The sequence below is a fragment of the Lissotriton vulgaris genome, chromosome 7 (genome assembly GCF_964263255.1).
Source record: "Lissotriton vulgaris chromosome 7, aLisVul1.2, whole genome shotgun sequence".
Classification (NCBI taxonomy): Eukaryota; Metazoa; Chordata; class Amphibia; order Caudata; family Salamandridae; genus Lissotriton; species Lissotriton vulgaris.
The window spans coordinates 998717635-998744625 of record NC_141695.1 but is presented as its reverse complement, the minus strand read 5'-3'; the positions used below and the strand labels follow the sequence as shown (position 1 = coordinate 998744625).

The window sequence follows — 26991 nt, the reverse complement described above, 5'->3', positions numbered from 1 at the left end:
TGAATAACTGAACGCAAAACACTGATGGTCAGGGTAAACAGAAAAGATAAGGATGCCATCCTAAAGTCTTAGAACTGCACGATAGTCAGTCCTGGAATCAAAGTCCTAGCTAATCCACTTGAGCAAACTGTGTGATCCACAGCTCACCAATGTATTTCATTATGTACCATTTTTCTTAATCATCCAGTTTGAGAGCACAGTTCAGTACAGGATCAGTGCTCTATAAAAAAAATCTCACATATATATGGTTAATATAAAAGTACATTGCTTTAAATTCAACACATTCAACACAAGGCTATATGAATTGTGTACATGCCAAACTGGCATACTCTGGGTAACTTGTGACAATGTAATCAGAACAGGGGCATATTTTGGAATGTTTAGTGTAAGTAATACGACTTTCAAGTAATATCACTCAATGTAATTATATATTGGCACGTATTAAAGTGAGACACAAAGAAATATTGAACACACATTGTTTTCATTTTAAAGTCTTTTAGCATATTTTTTTCAAGACTTTCTGTGCCTGACCTACATCTTTCGATTGTTTGACTCGCGCTTTGGCTCTTAGAGGCAAATCCTACCAATGACTGGCTCAGCTCTCCCTGAGGTCAGGGCTTTAGTTAGAAAAGCAGAATTGCAGGTATTCCATAGTACCTGATTACTGCTGAGAAGTGCTAGCACTCTCTCATTAGAAGTGTCAAACTTTAGCTGAGAAGTACAGGCACTCCTTCTTATAAATGAAAGCAGTGCGGGCACTCAGTACGTTCAAAACATGTGCATTTAAAGTGCTGCCCAAGATTTTCCGCATTCCTGCAACCCCCCCCCCCCCCCAATAGTGCCTACCAATAGCCCCCAAACTCCCCTCTTTCCAAAACTCTAAGCATTCTCCCATCTTCGCCCACTAAACTATTCACGCATGTCACCCATCCAACCCTCATCCTACCAGAGGACCTGTATGTCTCTGAGAAGTGCCGGTACTCTCCAATTAAATGTATAGCATTTCTCTTGAGAAGTGCCAGTACTTTCCCTCTCAAAATAATAGTACCGTCCCATTTAAAGCTCTGCTCTTATCTTAATCTGCGCCCCGTACCCCCTCCCCAAGCTCTCGTTCCCCACCCACCCGCACCCACCTCTCACCCTTTCACCCACTCCTGTCCCGTCCCCGCCTCCTGTCTCCCCTCACTCCGCACTCTTGGAAAGCAGGAAAAAAGTTTCAAACATTGCCGACGTCACGTCCTCCTTGTCCAATGGGTAAAGGAGCTGAGATTTTGGGGGTGGGCCGCCTCCTCCAGCCTCTGGCTCTGCTTCAGTGAATGAAGTGGGAGGTATGCTTCCTTCTCAGGCAGTCTGTGGTGCCTGCTACACTCCGGCCCGTGCGCTCTCTTGTCTGCCTGATCCCCTCTCTGCTCCTGTGAGTACAGGGCAGCCTGCGCTCGTGACCTGATGCAGGACTGCTGAACCACGGGTCCACGACCGACACGTCGCGCACCTTTCTGCAGGAGTCACCTGGTGGACTCTGAAGCCCTGGGACCCGCTGACAACTTTTGATGGATGCTTGTTCTTATCTCAAGACCGGTTCGGCTGGCTGGAAACGTGGGGAGCTCTAACCCTGCTGGGAATTTCAGAAGTCCCTCAAGTGCCCCCTCCCCCCGATCGTGATCAGATTTCATTTCATCTGGGAATGAGATCCCAGCCTCTCCCGAGAGAGGTCTGAGGCCGCCCCACCTGCTCGTGTCCCCGTGTTTGGAGGTTCGCGCACGCCGAGGGGCGCGCGTCTGGTTCCGCAGACATGTCGCCCGGCCCCGGACTTGGGGGATGTTGGCATTTCGTGGCGCTGTTTGGGATTTTGTGCGTGGTTGCCTTGGATCGCGTTGGAGGATGCCCCAGCAAATGTACCTGTTCGGGACCAAATGTGGACTGCCATGGGCTGGGCTTGAAGGCAGTGCCCAGGGGCATCCCGCGGAACGCAGAGAGGATGTAAGTACTCACAGGGGCGCTCTGTGCATGCTGTCAGGGGCTGTGCAAGGGAAACAACAAAGAGGGGGTGCAAGTCCGGCGTAGAAAGAGGCATGAACCTTGTGTAGATGGGTAGAAACTGTGGCGTAGCCAGTGTCATTGGTCCCAGTGACAGAAAAGAAATGCCCCTCCCCATTTATATGTGCGCCACCGCACCTGCTGCACCAATGGAAAGATCGCCCTTGGGTGGGAATCAAATATATACCAATAAGGATATTTGTCATTAGCTCTTGTAGGCATTTACCTGTTGGCGCTATATCGAAGACTGTTTATGGTCTCACAAACGCGTCTGTGATTGCTAAATGCCTCGGAGAGGGTCTGTGACTTCTAGTGATCTTTAAATGGACTGTGCCATCAGAGTCTGCCTTTAGTCTGACATTTTGCTTGAAATGCAGATTTGCTTCTACAAATTCCCCGTCCCCCAGAGCGGCGCTCGAGGCGTGAGTTTGGGCTGATGTCCCTTAGATGCGAGGGGTTTGTTATATCAGATCGAGGACATGGGTGGCGCGGGGCATTCCCTCTGCATGGTACGGGCGTCTCTCCTTTCTTTTAGTTGGTTTTGTCAGTGTGTTGTTGCTGTATTGCTCACGTGCATCGCTCTCTTGCTGCTGGAAGGAGATGGTTAGATGAAGGCTTTCTTCGTGTCCAGTTCTGCAGCCCTCCCCACCCCCTCACACTCACCTGTGTGCAGACCAGGGTGATACAGCGGGGTCCGGTCTGCTGCCCACAGCGCAGAGCGGGGCTGAGCAGTCGGGGTGCGCGTCCGGCTTGTGGCGCCCCCTCCCAGCCCCAGGGCTGTGCAAAGTAAATCCGGTCTGGTGGCCGGAGCGGTGACAGCGCCGCATTCCTACCTTTGTCTGCACATTCCGCCGTCTCGGCGGGGCAGGAGAGCTCGTGCAGCGGGGTGACAGCCTGCGTTTCACCAGGGGACCCTGGGGTAGAGTCTGGGGTCCTCAGCCGGTCACGGGGGTCCGTCCTTCAGTTGTAACTTCAGCCCATGTGATGCCTCACGTTTTCTCACAGTCTCACTGAATATGCAAAATCCGCGACCCTCAGCACGCGTTTGTGTCATCGTAAATTACGCGTTCCTCTGCGGCCTACTTTTTTGCTGCTCACCAAATGTTTAATATTATTCAGCGATGCTCATGTTGTCGACATTTTGAGGATGAAAAGCCTAGTACAGCCACACCGATCTGAACTGACGGCAATGGGAGATAAAAGGACGAACACATGTCCGTGCATTGAATGCTTTAGTCCACTCAACCTCGATTGTCCAGGCCCGACCCTATAGCGGTATCTCTCTTTATTCACTCACTACTGCATTGTAGTATCTTGGCACATAGACTATAAATAACAGCTCTGGACCAGCAGCAGAAAGTACAGTGACCCAGAAATCACCCCTAATTTAGAATATTTGTAGACTCAAACCTTCAGAACCGGGTTCTGTTTATAGTCATTAAGCTCAAAAAACTTTTCCCTGGCAGTCTATGCCATTTACACATTTGGGCGACTATTACCAGTCAATTTCAATTTATAATCTTTATTCAGTACTTAAAAAGACACCATAAAAGCACAGATACAAAATACACACAAGGTATTTTAAAAACAGTAAATAATTTTCTGTATAAAAGGTATGAATGTTAAATTTATCTGACATTGGGGAATGGACTAGGGGATTTGAATTTTTAAATGTTCGAAGCATGTTAGGGGCCAGTTTCTCTAGTATTCCTCAGTCTTATTGCTATTCGGATAAAGTTTATCGTACAGAACAGGGTATAAGCGTCCTCCGCTTCCTGTAGGAACCTCAGGGCCCGTCTAGCATGTTTAAACTTTAAGTCTTTCAGGATCCCCACCAAAAACTTGCGTCTTGGCATAGTGTAAAATGGGCACAATAAAACAAAGTGAAGGGTATCCTGCGGAGATCTAAGATCGCAGCCGCAGGTACCCTTCTCCTCCACTGTGTGAGTGAACCCAGATGGCACCGCAAGAAGATGATGTAGCATGTTATTAAGCTCAAAAAGCTTTTCCCTGGCAGTCTATGCCATTTACACATTAGGGCGACTATTACCAGTCAACAGACTCTACTACTCATTGTATCTTCCGCAGGTGGATGAAAGTCTGAACCTGAGAAACTGACACCTTCTATATGCAGTCTGTACACATATCTCTGAAGCAGGCACATTAACACGCTGAGCTACCTTGCAAACGACTGGCAACATCAGAGATCCTTTAGAGTAAGTGCTTTAAGCAACAGGCAGGGAGCAGTATTTGTTTTGTTTAATAGTACTAGCTAAAAAAAGTGCATACTGTGTTACTAGTGTTCTCAGCCTAGGCAAGAAATGTGGTCAGTTTAGTTGTATGGCGACGTTTAGCGTTGCATACACTTCCAAAGCATTTGTGTACTTCAAGGCATGTTTTTACCCTACGGGCACGGGGTTCTAGCTATCCCACACTCACTCGGCTGCATTAATACCAAGTGGCCCTATTCTGGTACATGGTGGGAAACGTTAAAAGTTGCACATTGTAAAAAAAAAAGAAAAAAGTTAAAGTTCAGACATCTGAAAAAATTGGTGAGAAAAAAATCTCCCTGTGATTACCACATGTGTATTTTAACAGAGCGCATTTCCCAGATCTTATATGTTTACCTGACCACAACCAATGGCAACAGGTGGTACGTCACAAGGCAGTATTGTGCAAAAACATGTCAACGTTTGTGTTACCTTAAATAACAGATCTATAACAGATGTATAACACGAAAAACACCACCAGAGGTTGTATGACGCGGAACATGCCACTTCATATGAACAACCACTCACCGTGAACATTCTCTTTCTCATTGTGTGGCTGCAAGAAGGGGCCACCCTCTGTTCATCTAGCTCGCATTCTTTGTGTTTTTCGTAGCACGATCTGGGTGGTGTGAGCGACAGGCTTGTGTTGCTGGTGGCTGGGTGGGCGCAGATGTCGTGACTACAATTTCAATTGCGGATTCTTGGAAACGACCCCTCCAGTCCAGCTTTCCACACTTAAACACACTGTGTGATCCTGGGCGAACCACTCCATCTCTTTTCTGTCTCAGTCCCTTGATCTAATAAAATTAGGAGCGCTTAAACATGGGCTAGGTGGGAGCCAAAACGGATAAATAACTGGTATTTGCGTTTTTTTGTGTTCCACTGGAGAGTTATTACTTTCCATTTCTTGCCACAGATCAAAGCCATGTTGAAGACGCTGCTTCATGTTCAACCAAAGGAGCTTTTCATAATTGGCTAAAATGGGCAGTAACTGCGTAATTGCGCCCTGAGAGCAGGGGCTGCGCGCATGGAAACTGTCTTGGGCGAACGGAGGTATCTGGGCCTCTTTGACAGGGATTGGACTCGAGATCGGGGTCAGAGCTCAGGGACAAGAGTCAGATGTCCGTCTGCAGACACTGAGCATTCGGGGCTGCAGACTGTGCAGGGCGCCGGGCAGAGCAATGCTGCACGGCCTAGGTGCACTGCCCAAGTCACGTGGTCCCCTCACCTTCAGACCTTCGACGTTTTGTCCACTCACTCTGGAAACAGTGTCTCTAACAAGGTTCTGTCCCAAATATCTTCCCCTAAATTGCATGTCTGGCAATCTAATTGCACACTGCCTTTCTACTAACATGTGTTTTAAAGAATGTAAAATAACAGACGTGAGCTAAATACGTTTCTTTTACATACCTGGACGGAATGGAATATAAACGTGTTTCTACTCAGATTGGAGTCAGCCACAAAGGACACATGTTAGAGTATAAACACGATATTTGATAAATCTCACATATGAACACCACTCCCATTAATACCTAACTTCTGGAAGGAAGAGTTCAACACATGTTGACTATGGAATAGGAAAATCACTCGGTTTAATCCATGATCTTGGCACGATGAATGTGACAAATTCTAAAAACAAATAGAAATGGCACCCAAGTTCGACCATATCATCTATGTAGGAGAGTTCAATACATGTTTTATGTTGACGAGTATTGTTGCCCACTGTAACACATATTCTGGGGATAGGGTAGTTAGATAAAAATGACATATTGAATAGGAAACTCATCACACAAACCCATACTTTCTGGATAGGGGAGTCCAATGCATATTAAATAGGCACATCAACCCCTATTACCCGCATTCTCTGAAAGGGAGAGTTCAATACGTGTTATATATTGAGTCGGAGAATCACCCACTTGAACACAAATTCTCTGGGACAGTAAAACACGTCTTAAATATTGATTATAAAACTCTTTGCTTTAGCTAACGGTCTATGGGCGGGAGCGCACAATATATGCTAAATATTGAATATTGAACATCACCTACATTACCCCGCATTCACCTGATGAGAGAGCCTCACGGTTGCTAGGTAATCCAAATATCACTCTTACATTCTCTTAACGTGAGAGGCAAATACTTGTTGAATAGAAATATGGTCCAATGTATCCAACATTGTCTGTATGAGATAGTAAAATACATGTTGAATATTGAATACAAATATTGCCCTCTTTAACCCAGAGTATCCCAATGGGTGAGTTGAAGACACTGGATGGGAGAGAACAATACGTGTAAAATATTGAATACAAAATCGCAAAATGTACCCACATTCTCTGGATGAAAGATACCAACACATGTTAAATATTACATGCCAACACCTCCCTAATTGACCCAAGTAATCTGATGAGAGCGTTCAATACATGTTAATTATTGAATATGGATATTGCTGGATTGAACTGATCTCCACTGATTTGGAGAGTTGAATGTGGCCATGCAGTCCCGGCTATCATTTTCAAATCACTGCTAAATTGTTCATCTAACCAGTATTACATACATCACTGACAGCACATCTTAAAGTCAATTGCCGCAAAAAACTACATATGCCTGAAAGCTAAAAAGAGAAACAATGAAAAACGTATAAAGTAAAAGAAGGACAAGAGACCCTTGTGACCGTTCACACACACTCTGCATCAATATGGAGTGTAAAGATTCTACTCCAATGAGCCTTCATACACATTACATACATCACCATTCCAGTGCCTCTTAACACCGTACCTATCACATGGGCTATCAGTTGACATAAACCAAAGGGGTTGTGAACAGTCCTCAGTCCCCCCTCCAGTACAGCGACCACTTAAACTGTTAAACTGTGAGTCCACATTGGCCTTCCTTGCAAATCTTTTGAAAATTAAATCGTAGAAGTGGTTAATTTTAACGGAGTCACTAAATGTACTAGCTAATAAAATGCATGCCTATTATGTAATAGTCAAAATGAGAGATCAATTTCCACCATAGAATCAAAGCAATCCTAGATGCCTCAGTTGGCCCCCAAGGAGTAACACAAAACAAGAGGCTGGTCAATGGAGAGGGGCAGAAGTGACCCCTACAGTTTCTCCCAAATCTCCCAAATCTTGGGCAATGATGAACGTGCCCCTTATGAAGCAATGATCCAGTTCGGCTTTTCTTTTACAAATCATTGAGTTCAGGTGTGTTAGCTCAGTTAGATAAAGTGAAGTAAACAAGGACAGCATCTCCCAGAATGCAGTGCTCTGATAAACCAAACCCAGAATCAGAATGCTGCATTCTTGGTGACATGGAGTATTCTTGTAAGCTTACCTGAGTAGGGGGCACCCCCTTCTCCTCAGGGGCTGCAGGAGCACAGTTACACCCCTTGTTGGGCCTTGGCTTAGCATCAGTGACTACAAGTCACACACTGGTGTGTGACACCTCTCTATTGAAGCTTAAGTATGTATGTTCTGTGCAGAGATGGTCTTTGCTCAGAGAGCTCCCAGGGCGAAACCAAATGTGGTGCCCCCTCCAATTCTTTCTCTTTAACTGCCTGTGTGTTGAAACAAATGAGTTGTAGGAGGAAAGGGGGCTGGGGCAAGATAAAGTATAGCCACAAGAAGAAAAGTAGTCAAAATGTAGATCCAGGCGCCAGCAGCCTCCAGAAATGGTTTAAATACACTTTTGTGTGGAGCCAGGCTGACAGAAGACTGCTGCAGGTAGCTCCTGCGTCCTTCTTGGCCAGCGCCCTGGGGTAGGCCCGGCTTGCACATGCTAAGACCGAAACTGTTTCCATGCTACAGCGGATGCACGCCGTGCAGTCTGTGCTATTTCAATGCTGAAGCAAACTTTTTTCATCCAAGACGCTCGGGAAAATTCAGAAGTATCTAGGAGCATGCACTTCAGGCTGCGGTCGGAGGGAAGTGCTTGGATCAACAGAGTTGCTCGGTTTTCTGCCTGCTGTAAGCAGTGGGGTTTAACTGAACGGACCAGCTTTGTAGCAGTGTGCAGGGAAATGCTGAAACCCGAGAGCTGTAACCTCGGGCGCTCCAGGTCACCAGCTTGATGTAAAACACCCGCCACAGAGTTCACCCGTGATTTCACCCCAGTGCCAGCACACAGGGCCCTTCGAAATGATAAGTACACGCTTGGAGTCCATTGAAATTCCTCTGGAAAAAAAACTGTGGTCTGGCGTCAGATGTCAGGCTCCGCTCGGTGACATTTGAGCCACGGTGAAACACGAACTCGTAACTTCGAGTGACGCATTAAAGAGTCGGTGTGACTTGGCGGTACTGTAGAATTTAATGCGCAGAAAGATTCACATACAGCTCCCTGTTAACTTTATTCGGAGTGAAGAAGTTGCTTTCCAATCCGTTCCTTCTTGGCAATCGACGTTTCCAGAGCGCGCGCATTTCTGACGCAAACGTGCATGCGCACACCCGCTGCCTGTGCCTTGGTCCTGAAATTAAAACTATTGATAAAGATCTGCAGCGTAAGGGGTCAAATACGTAGGCAAGCCACTAGGTAGGTTCACTTGTCATAGGCCTCCTCGTATTACATGTTTCCTTCCTTTCAACTAGCGGCGTCGCACTTATTAGTACAGTAGGTGCAGTGGCACCAGGGTCCTGGTACATGAGCAGCCTACTGCACCCCAGTTATGGTTGCCTTTTACTACCGAACCAGCTGGAGGCGGGTGTAGGTTCCTTGCATGCATTAGTGCGCGTGACGCCTTTCTATGCCATGGGTTTCGAGTAGGATGTTGAGACATCAGTGCACACACTGCGCGTGCATCGCCCGCCAGCCTTCTCGTTTATATACGCACTGCTGCAAGTCAACTTACTTTTACGGCTCGATCCCAGAGTCTAATTTTGAAAACCAAGTAAGTTGAAGAAACGATATCAGTCCTGGACTTTCCCCATTTAAAGTTATGGGCCACTTTGCATATTTTTAGCTAGGCAGATTAAACTACAGCGAAATCGTGAGTGGAAATAAAAAAAATACAATTCTGTGGGAGACACGTTTTATACGTGTATTCGAGGCGACTGAAAGGAGATTACACTTTTCCAATATATAAGTCGGAACAAAGGTTGACCCCTCCCCCAACCCCCCAGCCCCACGGTTCGAACCATGTGTTGCAATTAAAGGCAGAGTTTTCAAGGTTTTATTTGACATTTTCACACTTAGATCTGTCTGCACAGCCAATGAATTGCACGCTGAAAATCACTTTAAAACCGTGCCTCATTTAACACTCCAGGGTGGGCATACTATGGGTTCAGGCCCAGACGCACTGTTTGTCCCCACTGTTCACAAACCAATCTTCCTACTGTGTGAATTTCACGCGGAGTTGATAGTTTACTGAATGCCGGCAAAAGTATGCAGAGGTCAGCTAAGGTTAAATATATGATAGATGCAAATTATACAGGCACTCTCGGTGAGCAGGCGCTCCCCGCCCAGGGGAGGTAACAGATCAGTAGGTGTGGGACGTGGGACATGATAATTGCAGGCTTCAGTGAGAGCCGTGAAGGAATAGGGGCAGACTCTTCATTGTACCACTGGACCCGGAGCCCTCCTTAAACTCGGCTGGATAGATCAATTTAGAATATTTTACATAATCTTCAGTTTATTTGTGCATGTGTCATTGTAACATACAAGCTACGGGTCTTAGAGACCTATGCTCAAAATTGCAATCAATCACACAGGGATGTAGACTCCTGATTGCATATTGAGGGCATGTATGTGCACACAAATGTGGATAGGTGTGCCGCAGGGCTATGGCAGAGATGGGGGCAGAGGCGAGATTTAAATCTGTGTATCACTACAGACATCAATCCAACATGTTTTGCCTGTAGTGGTGAGTCCTAGGGGTATATCATGGATAGGTCTGGGCGGAGTTCCAAGTAGAAGTGACAAAAAACTCTGCCAAGGTGCGCAGAGTGCCGTTCGCGGCAGAGTGCATTACCTCGTGCCGTTCGCACTGATTTTTAGCTCTGTTTGTTTGTCCCGTGCTGTAAAATCAGCGCAAACTGCACCACGAGCAGGGCAAGAGGGCGCTGCTGCTTTCTGCCACTCGAGTAGAATTTCTAATCAAGCAGCAGCTTCCTCAGCGCGAACAGTTCCGACCATCCTCGACTGCCGTACTGAGAAATCTCGCTGGGAACAGGTCTAGAGTTGGATTTTTCTCCCTTGCCAATTTACCATTGGTGAGGGCGAGCTACGAAACAACTCCGCTCTGCTATGTGTAGCTGGCTTTTTTTTTTAACCCTGTGAGCTCCGCGGAGTGTGAAAAACTCTGCAAACTCTGCAAACAGAGCAGACTTCAGTGCCAGCCCTAATCATGGCAGAGCTCTGGAGCACAGTAGTCATTTGCACCTTTTTTTGCACCAAAAGCTACTTTTGTATTGCTGAATAGGCTGCAGAAACTTGTGTGGAACCTTTTGTAATACACAAGTCATAGGTACATATTTTGGGCCGAAGTGATTTCAAAGGAGCGTTCCCTGGCTGTGAATATTGGAATGCCTTTGCACCAGTGGTGTAACAAAACTTGAAGGGGCCCCCCTTCAAAGTACATGCAGAGGGCCCCTACATTCCTGATCAAGTCGGAAGCTCTCAGGCCTCAGGCCTGCCAGTGCTGGAGGGGCCCCCCACGGAGCTCAGGGTCCTCCCACACCGCAGGGGCTGCAGGGGCCTTTGTTACGCCACTGCTTTTTACCCTTGTCATATTATAGATGTGGGTGCAGCAGAAAAAGGGAACTCGTAGGCACATTGAATATGTGCCACAAATGAAGAGGCCCACTCCAAATTTATGAAAGGGAAAAGGTGGACCCAGGAACTCCTCAGGCATTTTACTAGAGATAAGTTGAATCGCACACTCTCAGAGTCAGAGATGGAATCAGGCGGTCTGGTCTGCAAGAGAAGAGTTTGTACCTACACTGAGAGAGCACTTTTTAGGCTTTACCTAAACAGGACATGCGCTGTCTCTGTGCGACATATTGTTTTACACAGTAGGCTTAGAGCCCCCCATAGCTTACCATTTGTAAGCTATGGGCACTCCGTATGAGGGCTTGTGTTTTCAGTCCGTCTCCCATATCACCATCCATGTAGCTTTTATTCCCCACCATCTGTTCCCCTTCCATGTTGCTTTTTCCCGCCTACCCCCTACCAAGTACTTTACTCCACTGCACTATATGCCAATGCACTCTATGCCACTTTGCTCTTCTCTGCACCATTCTACTCTATGCCACTGCACTTGACGTCCCATGCCACTCTACTCTGTACCGCTCTATGCCACTTCACTTTATGCCACTGTACATCACTATACGCTATGCACTGTATGTCACATCACTGTACTGTTCACCGCTCTGTGCCACTGGACTCTACACCACTGCACTTTATACCACGGCATTCTGCGACACTCTACTCTGCACCACTGTACTTTATTCTGCTGCACTCTATGCCACTCCACGCTACTGCATTTTACTCTGCTGCACTTTAGGCTATCGCACTTCAGGGCACTCTACTCTGCACCAATCTACTCTACACACTCTATGCCACTCTACACCACTTTACTATACATCACTGCACTCTATGCCACTGCATTCTACACCAATGCACTTTATGCCACTCTACTCTGCACCACAGCACTCTAGGCCATTGCCCTCAACATCACTGCACCCTACTCTGTACCACTATATGCCACTGCACTCTACATCACTGTATTCCACTATGCACCACTCTACTCTACACCTACTGCACTCTACACCACTGCACTTTACTCTTTACCACTGCACTGTACACCACTGTACTCAACATCACTCTACTCTTCACTATTGCACTCTATGCCTGCCAATCTACTCAGCACCACTCAACTCTTTGCACTGCACTCTATGCTGCTGCACTCTACGTCACTCTTCTCTGCACCACTCTACTCTATGCCACTGAAATCTACGCCGCTACACTCTAAACAACTGCACTCTATGCACTGCTTTGTACTCGGTGCCACTGCACTCTACACCACTGCTCTGTTCACCACTCTATTCTATGCCTCTGACCTCCATGTCACTCTACAGTACTCTGCACCACTCCATGCCACTGCACTCTACTCTGCACTACTCCACTCTACGACAGTCTAGTCTACCCACCCCACTGTATGCCACTCTACACCGCTCTACTCTACTGCATGCCACTCTACTCCTGTCCACCCCATTCCACTTTACTGTATGGCACTCCACTCTACACCACTCCACTCTATACCACTGCACTCTATGCCACTCCACTCTGCTCTACACCACTTCACTCTACTCCATTGCACTCTACGTTACTCCAAGCCACTCTATGGCACTCCAAGCCAATCTATGCCAATCCACTCTATGCCACTCCGCACCTCTCTACGCCACTCCAATCTACTCCACTTCACACTGCAGATGGCTAAAAACACTGGCAAAGCCAATAGCTCTTGCATAGGCGAAACCTATTGGCTTTACCAACGTTTGTTTTTGTTATGTGGTGAATTTTCCTGGTCTACACCAGACACACCGGAAGAACACCTGGTGCTCACTTGGACCATTAGCCATTTTACATACCATGCCCCTGTCGTCGCACGTAAGGTGGCAGGTACATTCATTTCAGCTGTCTACATTTCTAGAGATGGCCTTTTGTCTACGGGGTGTAACAAAATGCTGTACTTTGTATTTTGAGTTGGATTTTTCACCAATTAAAACATTTAAAGAAAATGGAATTATCCAGATCCCATATTCTCCCTGGGGCCTTTCATCTGGATGCTTATGGAAAACTGTTCCCCAGTACTATTCACACCGAAACCTCCATTCTGCTAGCTCTATGCTACTGAAATCTTAAAATTAAAAAATATACAGCTTTGAAAGAAAATATTAGGTTACTCAGTTCCATTCTGTGGAAGAATTTGCAATATAATCTTTATTTGTTTGAGTTGGTGGTTAGTTATATTCAGAAGCCTGAAATCTTTCAGTACCTGTGCCAGTAGTAGAGCTTGTCATTATTTCAGAGAGATGCAGCACTATAGAAATATTGCATCAGGTACATTTCCTATGGTTTCCAGGTATGCAGTATAAGCGAGGGACTGCTCTGAATAAACCTACCATCAACCACTTGTCAGTTAAACCTAGCAGAGGTTTCTAGTTGATGGCTAGATGGAATGGCCTGATACTGGCCTATTCAGTGCATTCCTGCACTCATACGCCTTACTGGGAAGTCCTATTATGAATACTCACAGCCCTATGCAGTGAGCATGTTAAAATGCTAGCATCTTTCCTTCTTGGACCCTAGTAAAAGAAAGGACTATGGGTGGTTGGCTGAAGAGGGGGTGGAGGGAGGAAGGAATACCCAGAACAACGTGTGGTGTATATTTAAACTAATAGGAGCTTACGGTTAAGTGAGGCTAATTGTTGATTGATTCTTTTATGCTACATGAAACTGCATTACTTTACAGCACAGTATGTTTTCCATTTACACTGCCTCTTGACGGTACAGTTGTGTCTGATGTATACAAAAAATTATGAGTGCAATGCATGAATTAATCTCCGCCGCTGGTAATTACTTGAGGTCGAATCCCAGGACCATTTTCATCCTTATTAGGACTCACTGTAGCTAGTCTGATGAGCATATCTGTCCTATATATGGCATCACATGGAAGCATACAAACACTGATGAATAGAATGGTTGAATTAATCTCTGCCACTGCTAATTGCTTGGGGTTGTATCTCAGTCCATAGTCCATCATATTTTTTGTACACCATGCCACCTCAGTTTGGACCCAGCCATATGCGAATCAGTCTTGACCTTACCCTAGTGGTAACAGTCCAGCCCAAACTACCAGGCCCGGTCCTCCCTGAACTGGAATACAAGCAATCCAGGACTGTTTTTGCCAATATTAGGGTTGTCTCTGGTGCCAGCGTGTTGTTTGCTAATTGTGGATTACACCCTAGGATTACCCCAAGAGCAGCTATATACCCATTCCTGGACTCAGAGTGGAGCTAAAGCGGCTCCAACTATTTGTGGGTGGTGCTTCTGCTTGATTGGTGTCAAGCACCCACCTTTCTGAACAAACCACTATCCAAGGTCTCCTGAAAGTAAACAATGGCAAGTTTGACAGATTACTCAGATGTCTCTCACGTACTAAGTCCCAAAACACTTCACATCATTGATTATCCCTTAATTTTGATCTCCTTTGCAGTACCTTTCCAGTCACATTATGGGAGAATGAAGTTGCTTGTTACATTTAAAGAGAGAAAATAGGATCGGCATTTGGATGGGACCACCACTTACATGTAACAAGAGTATTTTTCTGTTGGGCTTCTTTGTCTGCATTAGAGATGACACATGGGTTATTGATTGTGTTGTAGAAGAAGCATCATACAGGTGGCAGGTGACTGGTGTAGTGCTGGAGATGTAAGGGGTCTGCAGAGAGGTCAGCTGGGTGCCTTGAGGTAGAAAGTTCAGCTATAAACTCAGTGTAATGAGGTAAACTAAAAGTGACACACTGTAGGTTTTGCAGAAACTCTAGTAAACACCACATATGCAAACTGCACACTCACCTCAGTGAGATGGACAACAGCCATGAAGTGTCAACTTACATTTATATCATAGCTCTATAGTTGTTCGATAAAATCACATATTCCAACCAGCCAAAGACCAAAATGATGTAATTTCTGAAATCAACAAACACAAATCTTTGCTGATGGCCAGCGTGCAGGTGAAGTGTGGGAAATGAATGATCCTAAGAATCTGTGCTTTGGTTTTACATAAGGAAATTGGGACATTGTGCTATTGTGAATTGCAGCTCTTGGGAAAAGCCAATATACTTTTATAGGGCGCAACATCCCAGATAAATTAAAGTGCAGGTCCGGACTGGGAATCCAAGCAGCCCAGGCAATTTTCTCAGACCAGTCCTTGGGGAAGCACTGCCTGGCTCCAGGAGGCTGGAAACGCTTGCTTACCGCTTTTGTTACTGGGGGTTGATATTGCAGCACAGCTGCAAAACCGGCCTCCAGTAACAAAACCAGTCCCCTCCTCTGAATAACCGACCTCTAGCCTTCCAGCCTCACGGGGAAACGCCCGATGCGCGGTATGGCCAGTTCAGCCCAGTTGAAGTGGGTCTCTTGCAGGCAGCAAAACATGGTCCATTTGAATTGTAGTACATAGTAGTCATAATTTGGAATTTCTAGATAAGAATCCTCAATTTCACTACAAAAATGTGCACAGGGGATACTCCAAGGGTATGCTAATTTCAGAAACTAAGGCAGAACTGGGACGATAAGGTCAACTCATATTGTAAATGTTAAATCCTTAACATTTTGAAAATCCAGAGACCCCGAATGGCAAACAAAATCTCATTGGACGACTTGTCTTAATCCACAGGCAAGAAAGTAATCTCTCTCCGGTGACTGTATTTAAAATCAAAATTCTGAGCTTAAGGCAAGGAATTAGTGAGGTGCTTCTGACAGCTAGTTCCCTTCTTTATATTCCATTGATGACAGCCTGAGAAAGCGCATGTCTGAAGGATCAATAAAGGGTAAATTATTTGTGCTGGGACAGATTACCCTATGCATTCCTTATGTATACAGCACTTCCTTTTGTTCCAATAGGAGGGTGGAGATTCATCTATCAATGGACCACCCCCAGTCACATAGTATTCAACACATGTCTCAATGCAATCAAAGAGCACTGAGCCTTAAGAAAGGGCAGTTGCACCAAGGAAAGGTACCTCCTTCTCCAAGGGAGGGCTTTGTCTTGCAGCAGACTGTTGATGCTTGTTCAACAGACTTTCGGGCCCGGGCACAGACAATAAAGCATCTAGAAGAGCGATTACAAAGGATCTAATTTCATACAAATGCCTTAAAATTAAAATTGGAGTTTTAGCAAAACCAGACGTTTTTTGTTCCTAGCCATGTTTCTTGATTCTATTTTAATTTATTTCTTTTGCTTGTTGGATGCGTTCCTTGCTTGTGTTTGTTGTAATCTGCTCCCACCCAGGCCTGGATCCCCTCAAGGCCGTACTATGTGGGAGGGCTCCGACCAGAGGGTATGGTGTTCTGAATCTGGTGTTCATGTGTCTTCATTACCTAAGGGCCCGCTCTGGGACTTCCCCTATTACCGCATCTGTGGCTGCGGTCCGGGGCTCACGTGTCTCTGGGAAGCCTTCTCCTCGAGGGGGAGGAGGGTGGAAAGACGGGGTCTTCCATCAAAATGCCTCAAAGCCCCTTCGAGGTCGAGACGGCCTTCTAATGAAGTAAATAAATAGTTAAAAACATTTTACTCGTACGTCTTGTTTAAACTGTTCCAGACTGCCCCTGCTGAGACGTCACAGGGGTTTCCTGTCCGTATACAGGGTGAAATCGAAATGCATGCGGCGTGTTTGCTTTGCTGACCACGGACCCTAGCAAAAATCTGCGCACCACTTCCTTTAGTGTTCTTTTTTGGAGGCATAGAGTTCACACCATTCGAGAGCACACAAGTATGTATAATGTAGGGTGAAGGGAGGAGGCGTGATTATTTTCTGTGGCAAAACTGACAAGAAAAAGTTCACACGCATAGAACATTTTTTGCACCATGATGTGGAAACATTGTCTTGGGTTTTTACTGTGTTCTTTCTGCTTAAATGATATTGTGTGGTCGTTTTTTATTACTCCCCTTCTTAACACGATGTGTTTTAGCGGTAGTTGGCCGACACACGATTTTCTATTTTTTATTCAGTGATGTATTTTCAAATACTATCCCCCAGATTCATCATTGTCATGTTTTGCGAGCCCTTAACCGCATCGCTGCGGCGGCTTTTCCCGCTGTGCGCGGCAGATTTGAAATTACCGCGTTACGTGACGAGCTGGCCTTGTCATCCGCGCACGACAGGTAAGCGCGATGACGAGCCCAGCTCGTCAATAGCCTCGAAGGGGTTAATAGCGATTTTTAAGGAATCGCTATTAAAGACGCGCAAAACGGGATTCATGTAGAAATCCCAATACTTATTGCAATTTCTACAGCTTCCTTATTTGCGATTCGCTAATTGCAAATCGCAAATAAGGAATGACTCCCCATTCATTCCTACATTCCTATGGGCCTAAGGCCCATAGAAATGAATGGGGAGTCATTCCTTATTTGCGATTGGCAAATAGCGATTCGCAAATAAGGAAGCGATTTCAAGGGTGCCAGGGTGTCCAAAGGACACCCTGTAGCACCCCTGAAATGGTAATGTACACTGGTGTTGCGCACACACATGTTCAAAAAACATGTGTGTGTGTAACATACAACTTAGAAAAATGCACTAAAGTGCATTTTTCTAAGTTTTAGCTATTTACCACGTAGTTAGACTTTGCGGTAAATTGCGGCCCCAGATTGCGAATTCGCAAATTTAAAATGGTTCATGAATTGCATTTAAGGAATCTCAAATTGAGATTCTTCAAATGCAATTATTCGCAATTTAGCGATTTTTAGAATTGCGATTTTTGCATTTGGGATGATGAATCCCAAATGCAAAAATAGCGCTCGCAAAGGGCCAGATTCTCAGAATCTGGCCCTTTGCGAGCCGATTTCAGCTTGATGAATCTGGCTGCAAGTCTTGCATTTGAAAATTGAAGAAATTAATATAAACAAATAATCACTAAAGTACAGAGACAAAAGATGCTTTCAAAGTTAAACTAATGTGACAAATTCTTCAAACATACCAAAGAAGTGAAAAGGTGAAAGGAAAAAGAAAGGTTGGCAAACATGAGGTTGGACGTTCACACAGTGTAGTTATGTAGTCAACACGAAAATCGATATATTAGAATTCATACTCACCATAATTACTTCGTCTGTAGAAGCTTCAGAAGAAGATGGCCACGTAGGCGAAGAATGGACAAATATCACGCAGTGTGAGATTTTTTGCGCCCTGGCCGGATGAAAAAGAATCCGCATAATGTTGTCACTGATTTCCCCTATCCCTTTTCTCCAGAGTGGAGACAGGAAATTAAATACTCACTTATAACTGCCACTGTACATGTTGCCTATCTGCTCTCATGCTAGATCAAAGCAATACAATCTAATGGCAGTATATCGGGAAGCTTTTCCAGATGCAATACCACTGTGAGGCATGCTTGAGCGCTTGAATAGGTGTTGTTATACTTAATCTTTAGATTTCCCACACAGGCAAAATATGTGGTAGATGACACAAAAGCAATCATTGAACAACTTCAAAAAGTAACTTTTTTGTGTAGGTGAGTAGTGCTTCTTCACTGGATGTGGTAAAGACATTCTGAAGTGAGCAGTGACTCACTGTGTCAGCAAGGTTCTTTCTATTTTTAGGTCTCGCCCTCCAACATTAGTAGCTGTGTCTTTTTGAAAGACCTATTGTGTATAATACCAATACTGACAGTGTGCTGTGGGGCCGGCCATTGTTTCTTGTTGGTGGACTTTCTTGTCAATCACGCTTGCTTCTATTTCAATGACTTTCCTTCTTCTTCGTGTCTTTGTCCCACCCCTGTGACATAGCTTATTTACCATCATTTGGATTGGATGATGTGCATCCTTCCACTGGTTACATTCTGGGAACTATTTTATTCTTTAGTTTCGAGCATTGCATGGAAGTGCATGTATATTCTTGTTTTCTCTCGCAATCCCAGCTGTGATTGTTCCACCTTCATATCCCTCTGCTCTCATTGTTTCTGTTCCACCCCCTGCTCCTGTGTTGCTTCGACTGTCTCTCCCAGTCCAGCTCAGATATTTTTGTGAATGGACGCCTCTTTTGCTCCCTGTTCCTCCTTGAGTCTTTTTGTTATTTAAATTTCTGTAGCTTTTTAGGAAGGCCAAGCAGCTGTAATATGCTGCTGTTCTGCTTCTTGCCCTAAAAAAGCTTTTGTTCACCGTTGACAGTTTTTTTCATTCACCACTCAAAGATGGCTGTCTGTGTCAGATGTGCACATGCACATTACCTGCTGAAGCCAATCACCAACCACCATGGCTGCTGCATCATGGCATACACATGCACACTTTTGATGCTGCCATGCGCACATATAAAACTTTGCAGTAAGTCTTTCTTTTCTTTTTGCTGATATTATTCAGCATCAGCCATAACCACTTTCCCTTTTTTTTTCTTGTTCAGCATTTCGAAAATGCATTGGCAAACCTGCAAGGCGCGATCTATTGGATTGGCCAATGCTTATTGTTGCTCGCTTGCTGATTTGCTAAATTTTACTGCCCATGTGACTTGTTTACTGCACATTTATTTTATTGCATAGGTGACAGCCCACATTTTTGACTAAAGGTTTACAGACCTTGTAAAACTTGATCTGTTAGTCATTTTTGACAAATTAAGTCAAAACATGTTTCCTAGCCCCAGGCTATATAATATCGCTATTCAGTCGCATTTCTTCATCCCTTTCAGGAAGAACCACTTCTAGTATGTGGTTGATTTCCAAGTGCTATGGAACAATCTCTGAGGGGCTTGACAAGAGCAATGTTTGTCAGCGAGATTTGTGATATTATGTCTGCTTTGTCGGCGGAGCGCCAAATTATGCTTTTGGAGAGCAGTGATGGCTTCTAGGTGGGGAGTGGGCTTTGATTTGTCATAAGTGCTTCTGACAATGCAACAGACGGACTTTCATCAACATTTTCACGTCATGGGGGTTAGTCGGCCTTTTTTTGTATTTTAAAAACAACTGCCAAAGCTGAGGGTTGTTTTAGAAATACAGAGAACTCAATGGCCAAGATGGACGTGTAGTTTTTTTTTATCCCTACACCTGGGGGCTATTCATATTTTTTCCTGCCCGGAATGCTAAGTAAAAACCACAGTTGATGGACAGAATGCAGAACAATGTCATAAATTCACCCCAGTACAGAGATCTGGGCTAAGTAAGGCATGCCAGTCTTTGATAACCAAAACATGCATCAGCAGCGCAAACGCATGGCCCTGCAGCCTTGGTATGTACGAGCCTTTGGGTCATTGATTTCCAGTAAAGAAGCCACCTGAGGCTATGATCTTTGAACCCTTGCAGTTCCCCCACTTCTAAAACAAGTGAACACACTGCAGGTTGGCATAAAAGGTGCCCCACCTCCTGCTCTGAGCGGCCTTAAATGACCCTTTTGGTATTATAACACGTAGAAGCTGTGAAATCTCTTTGTACTGAGGTCAGGTATATAGGCGAAAATAATAAGTTACTATTTTCCAGCTAGACAAGTAGATAGTACAGAAGTTGGCCAAATGTTGTGCTTGGGTCCAATCAGGTCACAGTGCTTTCTTGTCCTGACTGTTTCTATCTTAGGGCCCGATTACAAAGTGGGCTACAATGGCTCCAACCTCCGGTTGGGGCCCTCCAGCCCGCATCGTAATCGGGTGGTTGTATTCCTTTCCGACTGACCCATTTCGGTGGGGTCAGTCGGAAGGGAATCCGAATCAGTTCTCTAAATGGCCTCCCGTCTGCCATTCGGAAATCCTGCAGTGATACCTTGGCCGTCCCTTTCCGGCTGTGGTGTTGCGATGGCAGATTTCCACTGCCTTCCTGTGCCGGCATTTCTGACACAGAAAGGCATTGGGAATGTGTCTTTGGGGACCCCCAGCAGGATCCCCATGGTGCAAGGCCACCGAATGGCAGCCTATGGGGCACCTTTCGTACCCCCTTTTTGATCCCTGCACCCCTGCAGTTTGCAATGAGAGCATTAATTCCATCCGGAATGCATGCTCCCATTGTAAAGTATAGGATTACGACCAAACAGGGTTCGGTCTCATCCTACTTCCTGGGCTGGAACCGATGACAGGAGGTCGTTCGGTTCCAGTTCCAAACCGATGTCTGACGAGTTTGGTCCGCCCGATATCGGAATCGGCCCCTACGTGTGCTTTCTTACATGACTCCCCTATTACTAATCAGTCAGCTGCCCATTGTAAATGCATTATTTTAGCTTCTGTCTAATTGGTTTCAATTGACCTAGGCCAGCATTGATCAGAAGACTAAACAATTACAATTCTCCTGTACAATGAATTTGCTGGACTCAGTTATATCGAAGTTCTGGTTACAGATATCACATCTCATTCATAAGCAGTGATTTCATCAACATCTTTTTCACAATAATAATCATAATTACTGTGCACTTTGAGGACATTTCAGAAATCACTCTTCAGCCACAAAACATGTTTCTTGTGATGGACATTTCAACTGACAGTGAGTTTTTTATTACTTCAGGTAAAGGGTTTTCATGGTGCACCTAATAAGTTTGATCCCCTGCCCGAGGTTCTTTGGTCATGACAGCCTACAAAAGATTGTATTAAAGTGAATCATTTTCCCTGCCCCTTTGAGCTATCACCTTCCATTTTGTGTGTTGTGTACATCCTTAAATTAGGCAGCGTAATTGCTTGCTATGTTTGGCAGCCAAGCGTTAGAGGGTGTGTCGGTGACCATGTGTTCAAGACGTTGGTAGGGACTATGGATCGGTAAGGACTAAAGTCTGGTTTGAGGTCCTAACTGTGAAAGAGCTGACCCCTCATTCAAGAGTGCAGCGGAGATGGTGTCTTGGTGCATAGATATCCTCTTTGTCCCACAACGAAGAGATGCCAGAATCTTCTATACAGGAAGAAAGAAAGACCGTACGCCCTCCCTGGCAGTGATCTCAGCACTTCTTTTCCCTGTGAACGTAGGTTCTGGTTAAACATTTTAAACACAAGTAAAGGAAAATAGTCTGGATTTCAGATGATTGCACATATAGGTTGGGCACCGTCCAATGTGTTTGTTGGCATGTCGAAAAGAGTGCATACAAGAAGGACAGCGCAGTGACTGTACGCTCTCCACCTCCAGCAGTCCATCATGGGTCAAAGGCTGGGTCATTTACAATTCCACCTGGTTTTGGAATATCAGATCTCAAGCTTTATGAATGATATCATGATGATTGTATCTGCCCATTTATTATTCTATACTACTAGAATTACAACAGATAGCACTGGGTGAAATTAAGCCTAGCCAGCAAGAAACCAGGGCTGATGTTACAAAATGGCGCAGCACATAAGAATAAAAAATTCAAAAGCTGATGCCACAACACTTTGTTCTTCAGTCTGCGCTGTACCCCGTTTAAAATCACATTACGGAAGAGCTGAATCTCAGGGAATACATAATCCAAGTTGTTAGCTACACTTCTTGGCCAGCTGTCACAGTGTTGCCAAGACAAAGCTCAAACAGTGATGCCTGTCTTGTCTTCCACATCTCTCTCTCTGTCTCTCTCTCTTTCATTCGACCCCATCCCTTCGTTTCTTTCTCCCTGTCTATCTCTCTCTCTCTCTCTCTCTCTCGTTCTCTCACACGCTCTCTCTCTCTCTCTCTCTCTCTCTCACAAACACACATTCTCTCTTTCACTGCACCTTATTTCATCTTTATACATTTCTGGATTTGAATTAATGCTGTTCTGTGTTCCTACCGTTGACCCCATCACTTTGACCCTTCCCTGATTTCTCTCCATGTTTGCCATGAACGTTAAAAGACAGAAAGGGGGGTCGTTGGTAGGAGTCTAGGTGCCAAAGCAGTAAATGCTTTGATTGTCTGAGCGCATTTATACAGCACTATGCTGTGACCCTAATCACTTTCAGTAATTTCTGGCAAACAAAAGGCAGTCCATTGGTCCAAAAGCTAGCAATTCTCCCCAGAAACAGCATGTAGTAAGAAAATGTGCTTAAACTATCAAAAGGCATACTGTTTAAAGAGGAAATTAATTAGTCAATGTGTCCCTAAAAGCTAATAGTTTACTTCAGCAAATTGAGCCAATATTTTCTTTACCTGGAGGCATGCATGAGCTAAACCAATCATTTATATCCATAGTCATGTTGTGCATCGAAGCAGATTTCAAGAGTGAAATCTAGACCCCATTATTTCACACAGATGAAGAACCTTCTGCAGCTAAATATAAAACGACTGCCGAGTCTACTTCAAACACAACATGGTCTCATCTACCTTACTAGTTCCACATTTTGATGGACTTAATTTGAGTGGGTCGAACTTGTTTCTTAGGCTGACCAGCGGACTATGTTAACACTAGAATTCGTCACTGAAAAAACTCTCGATTCCAATCAGTGAAACAGGAGTGTACTTCCTTAACAACATGTAGCCTAAAAAAAGAATAATTCGAGGTTGACAGGATTCTTATGTGTTTCTGTCTGTTAACCCCATGTTTACACAATTATTTTTTACAATTATGCCAAATTCTCTTACCACCTCCAGAGGTTTCAAGTTAAATTCCGATTCTTTATTCCATCAATTTCTAATTTGCAACAGTAGCTCCATGGACTATTTATGGATATCATGGGAGCAGATGAATCTCTTCATTGCTTCATAACCTCTAGATTGTGCATGTGGTTCCACTTGCATCAAAAAATATATATATTCTGTTCCATTGTTGGCTGTTGTGGAGGAAAAAATCATGGTCTGAAAACCTTGTGAAAAAGTTTAAATGGCTAAACGTTGCTCTTGTTGCGTAAATGCAACTTTTACCTATCCCTCCTATTGAGTTCACTCGACCAAGGATTTGCACAGATCCAGAAATTTAATTTCGACAATTGCTCTTGAGTGTTGCATATTGAGTAGTAATGTAGGGATTCTCAGGGTTTGCTCAGTTTAGGTCATGATGCTCTGTCATGTCTGTCATATCGTTCTTTTTTTTCTTTATTACGTTTTCAACAATACTGTTTACATGTTGTTCAGAAAGAGTAAACATCCAGCAGCACAAGGACAAAGACACATTTATGTGTCTCCATAAAAAAATAGGTATAGCTCCTCTCTTGTAGGGGGGACGGCACCGTCCTGTAGAAGGCGCCCTTCCACAACAATCAGTTCCTAACGAAATTATAAAGTATAATCCGTATCACAACTACAAAAGATAACTGTCAATTGTGCACACCTGCAAAACATGCCCGTTCATACCCAACACAGGTATCATCCCGCGTTCCTCCTACTCACGCCCCTCTTTAACTGAATCCAAAATACTTACAGCAAAATGCGAACCATGAAAATAAAGGCACTCATCTAAGAACATTTGCCCTAAGGTGTTAAAGTGGTACTCTGTTCCCTCAATGTAGGATCGGAATGGGGATACAGAATGGGATGTAAAATCAAGACGTTCGGTGTCTTGAGGGCGGGCGGCTCGTAGTGCATGCTAACGTCCAGTCGGCCGTAGATAATCGGACAGGAGATTGGGATTGTTCCTTCCACTAATTTAAAGCTCATCCATGGGCTAGAAATTTGTCCCACAATGCCTACTTAATGCAATTTAAAGTCAGGGGGATTATCACCTTTGTGTGCCATTACTAACAGAACTGGTCACTGTCTAAGAGAAGACTATTGATTCTCGGCCAGCTTGGCTGATTTGCTGACTTAGTAAATGTTTGCCATTTAATTAAAACCCTGAGGTGGTAATTAAAAAGGGACGGGGATTTAGACTAGAGAGTATTTGACAAAGGTAGCGATTAATCGCTTCCTTTTTGCAACTGTTCAAACTAAATTTTGGTGAGTCAACAATAAAAGGTGTAAGCACAGTAGCTGAAGGAAACCTGTTTGTGTTCGCCCACAAAGTACTTTAGCACTGAATGCAAGGTATGACTGTTTGCATCTCGAATATGTATTGCAGAAAGGTAAAGCAACGCTTCTTCTAAACTGTCCAGAAAGACTGGGGGTTTCATTCAATTAGGAAGTCCAGTTGACAACAAATGGAGAAAATGCAATATGTTCCTTTGCTGTGGCTCTATTAGTATTTTATTACATCTTAAATTGAAAGAACTTTGCTTTTTGGTGATGTGTAAGTAGAGTTGAGTGTTAGTGTAGGCGCAGTAAATAAAAATTCTAAATTACAACATAATTTACCCATGAGACCTGAAGAAGTCAAATCTCTGCACCATCTGCATGTGGTATTGCTATGCAAGTAAAAAGTCCTTCACACATGAAAGGGAAAAGTCAAGAATAATAAGGTACAGAGGGTTGACTTATTGCATTTTAGTAGAACAGTTTGAAACAGCGAGTACAGCTGAAGCGAGATAGTTTAAAATCATCCAGCAGTTGAGAAAAAACAGTAAAAAGTTCAACTAGGCACACTAACAAACACAAGCACATGCAAGTAGAAAGTAAAAACCCTTGGTGAATTATGGACACTGTGCAGGTATGGAAAAAGTCCCCCAAAAGTGGAAAACACAGTTCCAGGCACCAACAGAGATTAATTTGTAAAACACTGAGTGCCCGTGCCCAAATCTCTGCTCAGAAGCGTTCCGTTGGTGCTTTTAAATGCCCGCAGGCCCTGTGACGTAGCTGGGGGGGAGGGAGGGGGGCAGACGTGGGTCCCTTGCTCACTTTGCCACAGGATTCAAGTTAGCCTGGCTGATGAGGGCTGTTAGCCCGAAACTGGTCCCAGGTTGCTTGTTTCCGGTCCAGGTAAGACATGGCTTGGCATTTTGGGCTGGACTGTTCCCATGAGGCACAGGTTCAAGACTGGTTTGCATATAGCTGTGTCTGAACTGGGGTGATAAAGTGAGCTAAAGAACGATGATGGATTCAACCCAGATCTGTGACTGGGGGTGAGTGTCTGAAAAGATTCAGCACTCCGACCATCATCTCCTTGTGTTTGCTTTGCTCACCCTAAGTTGGCAGGGTGTGGCCAGAGGTGGGTCCCTTGTTCACTTTACCACTGGATTCAAGCTAGCCTGGCTGATGAGGGCTATTAGCCTGAACTGGTCTCAGAATGCTTGTTTCCAGTCCAGGGAAGACATGGCTTGGCAGTTCGGCTGGACTGTTCCCATGAGGCACAGGGTCAAGACTGATTTGCATATAGCTGTGTCTGAACTGGGGTGGTGAAGTGAGCTGAAGAACAATGATGGACTCTACCCATATTTGTGACTGGGGGTGAGTGTCTGAAAAGTGTCATCGCTCCGTCCATCATCTCCTTGTATTTGCTTTGTACCAGTAATATACATGCATCAGAACCTTCTTCTTTAGCAAACTATAAAATGTATGGGATTTCCTTGGGTAGTCCAAGTGAGATCCCTATATAGTCCCACTACATTTCAGGTCAAACGCCCTCTTCCACGTGTGGTGGCATACTTTATCTCTAGGCCCGCCATGTAGAGCCCGGTATCTACGCGCCACTCAGTCATTGTAATCCGTTATTGTTTTCCAATCATCTATTCAAAGTAACACCAGAGATGGGGTCAGTTAAAAATGGCATGGTTAAAATTGTGCGAGGGTGGTGAAAATAAACCTTTAATAGTACACCGCTCTAGAACACCAAGAAGCAACATAGAACCATTAACACATGGCCACTAGATGTTTCTGAAGATAGAAAATGAAAATCAAGCAGAGGATATTTTCAGGGGTTACCTGGGGGTTTCAGGAACTGCTTAGTCAAGGTTCAGGTCCATTTTGGGAAAAAGAGACTTGTGACTAACACAAAGATAGTGATCATAGTCTTCGAATAGGTTCTCTGAATTAAATATATATCAAATAGATCAGAAAATATTGCATGAATCCGACACGTGTTCAGTAAAGGAAGTCCTTCGAGAGTAAACATTTGTGGAGCTGTATGTACATTTACATGTTTGATCACCTCCCACCTCTCTCTCTCTTTATCTCTCATATTATATCTCTCTCCCCTTCTCTGTTTTTTCCTTTCGTAAACGTATCCCACCCCACTCTGTTACTCATTTGTGGGAAAGCAGCAGTCC

General features: G+C 44.6%; 1 protein-coding gene across 2 annotated transcripts in view; it reads left to right on the top strand.

The window, feature by feature from the left end:
- Positions 1-1318: 1318 nt before the first annotated feature.
- Positions 1319-26991, top strand: part of SLIT3 (slit guidance ligand 3) — a 967014-nt gene continuing 941341 nt past the window's right edge. Inside the window, exon 1 of one of the 2 annotated variants that reach the window (XM_086931418.1) lies at positions 1319-1980. In XM_086931418.1, the coding sequence (XP_086787544.1) occupies positions 1793-1980 (188 nt within the window). In that variant the 5' untranslated portion in view covers positions 1319-1792. The remainder of the gene's footprint in view (positions 1981-26991) is intronic. The other variant, XM_086931419.1, reaches the window with a different exon arrangement.